Source organism: Phalacrocorax carbo, chromosome 3, assembly GCF_963921805.1.
Source record: "Phalacrocorax carbo chromosome 3, bPhaCar2.1, whole genome shotgun sequence".
NCBI classification, from domain to species: Eukaryota; Metazoa; Chordata; class Aves; order Suliformes; family Phalacrocoracidae; genus Phalacrocorax; species Phalacrocorax carbo.
This window is the reverse complement of record NC_087515.1, coordinates 51605105-51616426: the sequence shown is the minus strand read 5'-3', so window position 1 is coordinate 51616426 and position 11322 is coordinate 51605105. Positions and strand designations below refer to the sequence as shown.

The 11322-nt window shown below is 50.1% G+C and overlaps 1 protein-coding gene across 1 annotated transcript; it reads right to left on the bottom strand.

The window, feature by feature from the left end:
- Positions 1-9488: 9488 nt before the first annotated feature.
- On the bottom strand, positions 9489-10742 carry PRR18 (proline rich 18). Its single transcript, XM_064446927.1, has one exon. It carries the CDS (start codon positions 10633-10635, stop codon positions 9832-9834), a length of 804 nt encoding a protein of 267 aa, XP_064302997.1. The 5' UTR covers positions 10636-10742; the 3' UTR covers positions 9489-9831.
- Positions 10743-11322: the final 580 nt, after the last annotated feature.

Here is an 11322-nt window from a genome sequence, read left to right as displayed (position 1 = left end):
CATGTCACCATGCAGCCCAACAGGCTGCATAATTAGGCAGGTTCTGGCATCTTCCAGTCGCCGGTGCAGGGAGCTGTTATAAAAACCATCATGACAAGGCATAACAAACTCCTAGAAACACAACTGGGCTGCATGAGAAAAAGCAAATCCTAAGCAGTAAGTGATGCTGAGGTCACTTAGAAAAAGCCTATATGAGAACATAAATAAGGGAGGATGTATCAATTACTTCATGCTTAACTTCTGTGTGCTTGACCCCACAACCGTTGCATGCATGTGTGTGTGACTTCCTAAGGCCCTCTTTTCAAAGAGGAAAAAGTAAGCGCCAACCTTCCTCCTACCTTCTCAAAGAAATGGCTCCATGTGTGTCTCCTGGCCTGCCCCACCAGCTGCCAGCACGGCTGGGACTGCAGGGGTGCCAGCGCAGAGCTGAGCGAAGGAAGCGGCTCCGTTTGTCGAGCCTGCTACCCGAGTCAACCATGGGAGAAGCTGCGACAAAGCACTGACTTTGGTGTTTCACAGGGGTTCACCAGAACTCTCAGCTCAGTCCCCACTTCTGCCAGCAGCATCTCTGGCTATCGTTCCTCCTGGCTGAGTCTCTCCATCCCTTCCACCCTGGCTCTGACCTGAATCTGTATAATTTTCCCAGGTATCTGAGGACAGATCACTTTCCCAGATCTGTTGCCTCCAGCTCTTGTCCTTCTTGTGTTTTAACCCTGACCAGAGGCATGAGAGGCTGGCAGAGAGCACTGGTGGTATAGGACAAGCCGTTCCTGTGGCCACGTCCTACCTCCTCGTCCTAGGAGGCAGCCACGTCTGCTAGCAAAGTTCTGCTCCACGCTTCAAGCCTTCATTTTAAACACACTTCAGGCAGAAAAAGCCTTCAGAAAAAACTAACTTTCAAATTAATAAAGCCTTTGAGAGTATGTGCAAAGCAACAGATTTCTTTTTAAACCATCATTTGATCAAATACAGCAAACTTTTCCAAAAAAAAAAAAGCTGTTATTGGACACAGAAATGCAACAAGTTAAATGTCAAATTCCTGCTGCAGAGCACAGTGAAGTTACAGTAGTAGTAGCAAGTTACACTACTAAGAGTGCACTGAAATGCATGCACGTTTTATCCTTCTCAAATTTTACTCTTGAAAGTAATTGAACTATTTCTTTTTTTCATTGAAATTTCAAAAAGATATATTTTTACCTGATGCGCACACCTGGAATAGAATTTCATCCCCTCTGGAGGTGGTTGAGTGGTTAAAAAAACAGTACCAGGATCTAGGAGACAACATGCAGTCCTAAATACACAAAATACTTCACCCACTTGTACTGTAATCTGGATTAGAGCCTAGCCAGGCAACACTGCGGTACAAATTTTTGCCAATAGCCACAGCCAACTGTCATGCCAGAAATATATCAGGCAGGGGGAAAAAAAAAAAAAAAAAAGCACGCTCTTCATCTCATGTAAATTTAACGTCAGAATATATTATCTGTGTCTGCACTTCACAACTCGGCATGGCTTTGTGTGGAAGATAAAACACTCTGATTTACAGCATTATAAATGTTTGCTAAATGCCTTAATTGCCCTCTCTTCTTTCAAAGCAGCACTGTATTATTAGCTTACAGAGTGGGCTATGTAAGGCAGATAATTTATTCCTAATTCCATATTTACACCTTAAAAATCTGTATTTTACTAATATTCCTTTGAATAAGAAGAGTGTCTGCTTGACCTCGGCATCCAGTGATGAACAGCCGCATTCAGCTCCTCGTTACTATGGCAATATTACGTAGGAGGTACAGAAACAGACTGATGCTTTTATCTTCTCCCTTTGTACTTAGAAGATACTCTCTTCCCCCCCTTCATTTTTGAACAAAACAGCCACAAAGGGGGATGTGAATCATTCAGAGAATCAAAACAAAGGTTAATATATTAACGTTGTTGTTATATTAACTGAGGATAAATTGCAGGGCTATGAACGAGATATAAACACCAAAGACCTGAAGATATGATCTTGCAAACAAAGTATTTTCTTTCTTTTTCATGAAAAATGAATTTAAAAAAAACTGAAGCACTAGTGACCCACTCTGCTTGCTTCTCAGTCAAAACTGAACCCCTTTGCTCGTTAGCAATACCCAGGCAATGGTGAGAGCAAGGATCTCTCACACAACTTGCTGTTTTCCCCGAGAACAACTAAAACAGTCAACGTAGGCCCATTTGTGAGTGTCGGGGGGTGGGTGCGTGTGCATGTGTGTGAAATACCACTTTTTATGTGACCCCATCCTAGAGGCAATGGAAATAGGCCACTGCGTGACTACTAACACCACCTCCTCTGTATTCATTTGCTTCTAACTGGCAATGGTTTAAGCAGGCCACCCACCAAAAAAAAAAAAAAGTAGGATGCAGAGAAAACTCTTCAGGCGGTCAGTGCATTACGAACAAAGTGTTCAGTCCTGCTGGGTGTAATCAAGATTTATAGCAAAACATCTCATTAGCATCTATTGACTCAGCCACTTGCAGAAGCTCTCCCTGGTTGCATCAGTCAAAGCAAACCAGATGAGCAAAGGTCTCCAGCCCAGGCCAGCCAAGCTCATCGGATGCGATGGCTTAGGGAGCAGGCATGTTAAGCAGCTCAGCCAGCTGAGCTGAGCGGGGAGCTTTGCCACAGCTGGGGATTAGCCAGCCGTGGCACAGCTGTCTGCAGCCAGGTCTGCTGTGCTCCTCCTGTTCTGCTTACAATCTCTATTCATCCACTAGGTGTTAGCAACACAGTTATTGCCTGCAAATTTCTCTTCAGGTTCATCATTCTGAAGTAAGGAGAAAGAAAAGAAAAACATAGCATTTCCCACCTCTCCCCCCAAAATCAACTCTTCAAACTCAAGAAAGGTATGGTTTAGGATATCTAGCTTGATATACTACATTTCTTCAGTTGCTCATTCAGAGGAGAGCACCATTTGGCAGATGACTTTTTGTAGTCCATGGCTGTACTTACACTTCAGTACTGCCCTAGACAGCCCATTTTTCTTTCTCCTTTGCCCCAAGTAGTCTGTTGTTTTGAAAGGTACACGTTCTTAATGTGTGTTCCTGTGGCTTTCAGCATTTTTTTAAATAACTTGCCAGTGGAGGTAGAGATTCCTGATTACTGGATTTAAGCCTATGGGCCACTGGCTTACTCTTTCCAAAATGTCATTCAACCCTTGAAGTAACCTGAAGATTCCACGTAATCCACAAATTTCAGGATTTTCAACTCCTGCTGGTATACAAACCAGAGGTTACTTTGCCATATTGCTGCAAATAAATGCAGGGGCTGGGGGGGGGGAAACACCCCCCCAAAAAAAAAAAAAAAAAACAAAAAACCACCCAGAAACTGATTAATCTTAACTTTGCAGCAAGGCATTTCCAATGGGCAGCAAAGAGAAGCACTATAGAGACATATATTTCATAAGAACTCCAGAAAAAGAAAACAAAAAATACAACCCTCAACAGTAAACTGTCAGTGTGACCCGTAACAAGATTAGCAACAGGGTTGTGAATGCCATACCTTGCACAATAAGCTTTCTGAAACGTGCCAGGAACCAAAAAACAGTCCAAAAGGCATTGTAAGCATCAACGTGAATTCAGTATTTGCTATTTCACAGTAACTCCCCCCTGCAATATTGCCAGTTTAAAATTAAAGCTATCATGGTGATCACTAACAGTATCTGGGTCAGACTATTTCCCCTTTTGACAGAAGCGTATTGTAAGCTCAGTTGGAAAAATTAAGAAGCCATGAAATTGAAAGCGGTGGAATATGTTTTCCTTCTATTTATAATTTAGAGGAATCACTTGCTAATTGATAATCTTGAGCATTATCCTCCAGATATATCTGCCAAGCCAAATTATTTCTACCCTAAGATGACCCGCATAAAGTCTACACACAACATTTTCCTCAAAATTAACAGCAGCTGAGGGACTACCTATGAATAGAAAAAATTCATTCTCCATAGAACAAATGGTCAAATACAGTGACAGGTACAAAATATCTTCATAACACGTACGTAACACCAGGGCATCATAGTGCTGCTTTTTAATGATGTTTGTACAGAGCGTCGGTGCCTGCCCTGAGAAGATATTTCAGTCACTGCAAACTGATGTGGAGAAGGCACATTAACATGTAAATGGTCCACTCAGAGTCATGAAATTCACTCTCAAGATCTGTTCAGCACTTCACCATCCTAATGACATGCAGCCCCACACAACAGCCTCCCAGAAACATTTACTCAACCGTTTACTCTTTTTCTCTTTGCTTTGAAACTTTGTGCTGCAGGGGTAAGGGGGAGGAAGGGGAGATGGGTTTAGCTCATTGTTAGGAACTATGTGAGGAGTTATAATAGTGGTTGCACAGGAGGAAAAAAAAGGGGTGAAGGGGCAAGTATCACATGAGCATCTATTGCAATGGCTGGATCTCAGATACCAGGCAGTAAGTAAATAAAAAGGTTCTCAAAGAACATAACCATAATTACTATATGTGTGATATATATGTGATTGTGTTTAAAAAAAAAAAGGCAAGCAGTGGCTACCCCCATGGACAAACATGTTTCTCCCTCCCAGGAGGGCGGAATGGAGATGGCGCTGGGCACCCAGCCCACCCCGGGCTGCTATCCAGCCCCTCGCCAATGCCTAACAACTTTTCCCCTGTTAATTGCAACCAGGTGCACCTCTTTCTGAGAATTTGGCTACCAGTCCTACTTCTGTTCCGGTTGTAAATTGCCTCTGTTAGATTTTCATTTAAAGCGCGGAGAGTTTTGCCACTTAGGGTTGTTCCCACTCGGGTTTTGCTATTCAGAAAATGTGCTGGCTAAAGAAAATGTTGCAAATCACTTCCCAACCCCTCACTGTGTGACTTACCTGGTCGGCTGCTGGTGCTACACTGAGTTCAGCACAGTAAACGTTAAAAAAAACCCCACGGAATACCAGAAAGTACTACAATTTGCTCTGTCCTGTGCTAATTGCTAAGAAGCTAATAGCTTCCCAGCTAATTTATTTTTATGCTTAATTAAGAAACCTTTTTTTTCCTTTTCATTCAAAGCTCAGCTTTTACCAGCACTCAGGAGCGTGATGACAACGGGAAAGATGATGAAACTGTTATATTCCTTTGGTCAAAGTGCTGAAAGCTGAGCATCAGTTGACCCTCCCTCGACAGTTCATTTAACCACAGTGTAAAACTAATTTGAGGAGTGGAAATAATTCTTAAAGATTTTATACACCTAGCACTTCCACCCAAGATGTAAACCCTTCACAGGAAGAATGACCTAAGGTCATTAAGACACCTTACTGTAAAACACAGACTAGATGTTTTTTATATCTTCAATGTTATAAAAACAAAACAACAAGGAAAAATGTAAGCCATTCCAGAGGTCTCAAGCTTTCATCATACATTGGAAAGAAGGGGAAAAGATTGACTTAAAATAACTTCCTTCCAAAAAAAGTTGTTAAAGAACAACCCTTTCAGTAAAATTAAAAGGTGCTAAGAGCCCTTATTTCATTGTCTATGCACTCATCTTACTGTCATCACTGGGAACCAGCCCCTGGAAGCAGCTCCTCGCCCACACCACCCCCATTGGCTGGGTTGCTGCTGGAGATGGGGGATCCAGCCTGGAGCCCATCAGCCAGGCAGCCCTGCTCATCCCAGTGGCCTCACAGTGCTTCCTCCCATGTTCTCAGAAGCAGCAAGAGCATCTACAACTAACAAACTAGAGACTATTGCTTCTAGTTTTCCTCACTGGGAAGAGAAAAGAGGGCTTCCCATCTCTCTCAGAGGCTAGGTACTGCCCGAGGGGAGCAGGAGGGGGAGGCAGCCAACATCCCTCAGGCTCACCTCCTTACACGGGGATACACACTGAAGTACTCGCTCACTGCAAAACAGCCATTTCTCCTTCAGGGAGTATCAAAGCCAAACCTTCTCAGAAGCTCTTCCTCTCTTTACAAAACCACCACTTAGGAGAGGCTTTTCTTAAGAAGAGAAAACAGACAGTGCCTTTAAGTACCTCAAAAACAACCCCCCAACTGGGGGGGGGGTGGGGGTTGAGATGCTACTGGAGAAAGACCCCAGTTCCTGCTCTTCTTTCTCCTCCTCCCAGGGGAGCAGCCATGGGCAGCTGCTCCCCACCCACCCCCAGGTGGGCTCCATGAGGCACAGCTGCTGAGGGCGGGGGCTGCTTCACAGCTGGTGGGGAACTGCACTTGTCTAGGTTTTGCAAGTGGTCTGGTGAGGAACTGCACACAGGAACGTAAAAGCCGGGCACCAACATCCTCTCCCCTTGCCTTTGGGAAATATAAAAAAAGGTGCTCAGTGTGTCAGTGGGGTGGGGAGGTTGTGATTTGGGCTGGAACTGGGGAGCAAACTCAGCAGTGGGTGCAGAGGGCTGGGGCTGTTCCCTTAGAGAAATACAGGCTTCACCTGTGTTTGGCTTCTCCAGGCTCACTCAGGAACAGCAGGAGGACAATGCCATTTATTACCCATCTTAAAAAAAATGACACACAGTATATATTGGGCTTTTTTTTTTTTCCACCATAAATCATACTGATGTGTTCAGAGGAAGAAGGGAAGCTCTCCACCCTGAAGCAAGTATTGATTATTTTAAGCATCCATGGCACCAGCTGCTCATAATTCTCTTTCAGCAGCTAAAAGGATTATGAGTGGGAGACTTAGGCTGGGGCTGCTTGAGGATGGCTAATACACTGTAAAAAGCAAACATAGTGACTCCCAGGCTGCTTGTTGGTTCTTATGGCAAAAGCAGATCTATGCCACCTGAAAAGCATTCCTGAACACATCTAATTTGTTCACCAGTAGAGAAGAACAGTTCTTACTCCAATACACTGGGGGATGCTGGCAGCTTCACAGGCTAAGAATGGAGGGGAGCCGGCAGTGGCTCTACCACCCCAGGGAAGCTCCCCTCACCTTGGCTGAGCACAGGCACAGCAGAGGGACACAAGAGGTGCTGTTTCACAGCACCCCACCAGCATCCAGTCATGCTAACGGCACCCTGTGCTGAACCCATGGCTCAGGCGGAGGAAGGCTCAGGCTGACCGAAGACAGAGGGGATGGGGGTGCTGTAGTAGGAAGTTTCAGTTCTTGGCACTTCAGAGGGCTTTTGTTCTGTCATCAAGAAAAGGAACAGTGACTAGTTCGTTATATGATGCCTATTGGCATATAATTAAATAATGAATCTTAGATAACAGTAGCGATGCTGCACAAAGACAAATGCAATGACTCATTTGAGGGCTTTCACCACTGTCTGAATCTCCACAAGCATTTTTGTCTTTTGAAGCCTGCCACTGGGCTCAAAAGTCTATGTTAATTAAGGAAATAAGTAGTTTCATTATGTTTAATTTGCCTACAATTTTGGGGTAATAGAATCTATCAGTCTTCTTTTTAACCAGAAAAATACCAAGAGGTAAGCTACACGCAAAATCGACAGAAGTTACTGTTAGTATGTAGGAAGTAACCTTCTCTGCCTTTTCTAGTATCACTTGTAACATTTATGGGCATTTCACCTGAAAGTATACAGAACACTAGGGGCATCATTTATTGTTAAAAGAGAGGAGAAAGGACAGCAAATCCTGAAAACAAAAATTCTTGATGTCAACGTCTAGCGAAAGAGGTACTGTTCCAAGCAGATGTCAGTTACGTCGTCTTTGTTCCAATTAATTCTTTAGAAAAAACCCTATCCAGGCAGTTCCCGAGTTCTCAAATTCTTCTTTCTAGTGTACTTTGGGCAGGTTCCTCCTTGGTCAAACTTGGCAGTCCCCTTCAATCCTTCCCCCCCCCCCCCCCCCCCCCCCAAATCACGCTGCTGGTGCTGCACATTCAAATCTATTGAATTTTGTGCCGCACGTCAGACTCTGAACAAAGCAGCTTTCAGTCTCACAAGTAAGCTTTATGATACTTCAGCCTTTCATGAGTGAATCACTTTCCATTGCAATTGGAGATGCTGCTTATCGTCGATATGAAAGCATGGAGCAGTTTTAAGGAACAAGATTTGTGACAGTCCAGGATGCTCCTTTATAAACTCACATTCCCAGAAGAGACACAAGAGGAAAACTCAGCTACAGCTCAACTACTACCATTTTCCTTATTGTTAGAGAAGGGTAAGGGGGAAAGCCCAAAGTGGGTCTAATATCAATCAACTGATCTTGAAATCAAAATCAATCAATTGAAATCAATCCAGCATAAATGAAGTCTAGCAGGAAATTTTAAATTGTTAGTCAGATCTGCTTGAAGATGCTACTGAAAATTGATGAATACAGCGTCAGTGCATGCAGACTCAGTTAAAATGATATGAAGACGCACGTGTTTCACAGCTAGCACATTTGCCTAAATGAAATAGAATTATTGTCCATACATTCTCATGCCCCATACTCTTTTCTGTCTGGACTTGTGAGCATATCTATTTCACACCTGAATTATATTGGCTCATCATTTTTGTCAACAGCAGTATTGATGCATTTAATAAATAAATATTTTCTCAAAGCATCCCCCCTGCCATTCTTCAAGTATCAGGAGAAAAATAGGAAAAAAAGGGTTTGAATAGGCCCGGAACAAAGGAAAATACTGTACAAAGTGTAGCTCATCGCTACTTTCTGCAACTAATCTATCGAAAGGTTTATCTCCCATGATTTAGTGGAACAGTCAACACAGGCATTATCTGGTGTAAACAACTGACATCCGCATGAAATATGCAATTCCCAATTCGTGGCGCTAACCTGTGTTTTACTCTGCTAAGTAAATTCAACTTAACGTGTTCCTACACGTTCAAACATTCATTTGCAAAATGTTTACTGTACTATAGTAAATATTTAGGCCTTACTTTTGTTCTGAGAAGTTGGGTAACAACAATAGGAGCGCGGCAGAAAGCGGCCGAGACAACAACCGTACGCCTGGTGAGATTCACCCCTTCCTTCCCGCGGCTGAAGCCTGAGCGCTCGCCCCCGGGTGCCGCCCCCTCCCCGCAGAGCTCCCGGGAGCACCAGGGGCTGCCGCAGCCCCCCGGCGGAGGGGGGCCGGGGGACGCTCACAAAGGATGCTGCCGCTGCGCTGCCTCCCTCCATCCCCCTCCTCCTCCCCGCACACCCACAGCAGCTCGAAAGGTCGGACCTGTCCCAATTACCGCCTGCGCGATGGGGTGGACGCAGGCGGCCCCACCCAGCCCCCTCCCCCGCGCTCCCCGTTACCGGCGCGCAGGCGGCCCCGGGGAGCGGAGCAGCTCGTCCCCGTCCTCCTGTTGCCCGATGCCCCCACCGGAGGGCTGCTCCCGCCAGCCGACCCCCGCTCCCCCCGGAGGCGTCACTCGGCTCCGCCGGCTCGGGAGCCGCCAAGCCGGGCTTGCGGCCGAGCTGCCGCCGGCCGCAGCGACAGCCGCCCCGGGCAAGCGGGCGTTCCGCGGCGCCCCCCGCCCTTACCGCGGGGACAGCCGGGCTGCCCGGGCAGCCGCGGCAGGAACGGCCCAACGCGGGGGTGCTGAGGCTACCGCCACACGGAGGTCGAGTCGTTTATTCAAATAAATAAAAATGCACTTTTATGTACAAATATACAAAATCATTTCGCGTATCTTATAGTCAGAAGTCTTAAAAAAAAATTGGGGGGGGGGGGGGGGGAGGTGAGAGTAGGAGGCCCAGGGCTGCTCCCCCCTACCGGGGCACTGCCGGGCGGGGGCCGGCGCCGCTCCTTCGTCCCTCGCCCCCGGGACCGGCGTCGGGCCGCGGGCGGCACCACAAAGGAGACAAGAGCGACGGACAGGGCAGCGGGTGCCCCCGCCGAGCCGCTCCCCCAGCCCCGCTCCCCGGAGCCGGCGGCGGGGCTCAGAGGGTGCCCAGGTGCGGCAGCGTCTCCAGCCTGTCGGGGCGGTCGCGGCCGGCCGCGCTCTCCACGCCGCGCAGCCACTCGGTGCATTTCCGCACCAGCCCCTCGTCCACCGCCGCCCCTGCCTCCTCCTCCTCCTCGTACTCCTCGTCGTCGTAGCGGTGCCTGTCGTTGAGCAGCGAAATCTTCAGCAGGGCGCGCAAGTCGCCGCCGCCCGCCCGGGCTCCGCGCCGCGCCGCGGCCGCCGCGCCGCCGGGGGAGGGGGCGGGCTGCCCCCGCTGCCGCTCCAGGCTGCGGCGCTGCAGCAGCCGCACGGCCTCCGGGGGCAGCCGCAGCGAGAGGCGCAGCGCCGCCTCCCCCGCCGCCCCGCCGAGGCTCTCGCAGGAGCGGCTGCCCGCCCCCGGCGCCCCCGGGCGGCCCCGCGGCGGCGGCGGCGGCGGCGGCGGCGGGGCGGGCTGGGGCCGCGCCCCACGCTCGGCCGGCGGCCGCCGCTGCAGGGAGGAGCAGGGCCAGGAGCTGGAGAGGGGGCCGGCCCGCTCCGGGGGCGCCCCCCGCGCCTTCCTCGCCGCCTTCTCCTCCGCGGGCCGGGGCGCCGCCTTCCTGGGGGCCGCCGCCGGCTTCTTGGGCTGCGCCCGGGCGGCGGCGGCGGCCGGCAGGATGGGCGGCAGGGCGGCGGTGCGGCCGGGAGCCCCCTCCGGCTCCTCGCCGCGGGCCCAGGCCGCCGCCGTGCGCGGCCCGGGCAGGGCGGCGCCCCGCCCCGCCGGCGGGCAGGGCCCCGCTGCACGCCGGGGCTGCAGCCCCATGCCCAGAGCCGGCGACGAGCCGCGGCCGGCGGCGGCGGCAGCAGCGCGGGGCGTGGGCTCCCGCCGCGCCAGCAGCCGCTTCTTCTCCCCCCGACAACCCGCCCCCCTTCCCGCCCCTGGCCCGCCCCGGCAACACCCTTTCCCGGCGCGGGGCGGGCGGGGGAGCCCCGGCGCCGCTCGTCCCGCCCGGAGAAGCCGCCCCGGTGGGGTCGCGCCCGGCCCCCGGCAGAGCTGGAGGGAAGGCGCGGCGGGGCCCCGGCCCCTAGCGCCGCCCACGTCCTCGGGCGCCCAAGTGTGAAAGGCCAGGCTTTTGTGTCAGGTGGAGCCGGCGCCCTCACGCCATCTTCGGAACAGCGACGCTACCCTCAGCCCCTCGGCTGCTGCAGCGACGGCGGACGAGGGCAGGCAGGCGGGGCGCGTCCGCTGCCAGCCACGGTGAGACCTGGAGCGGACCCGCACCTGCATGAGATACCGAAACGCACAAGCCCCGCAAAGGACGAGAACACCCTGGCTTGGTAATGATGAGCCTAGCCCAGACGAGCCTTCTTCCTTGCCTCAGTTCCTTCTGTGACTGAGGCAAAGCACAGTGCTCAATCGCTCGGGGTTGGATTTCTGAGGTTGGTGTTTCTGTTTGTGCTAATTGGTGAGTGTTAACTTCTTTATCTACCACAGCACATAAATCGGAAT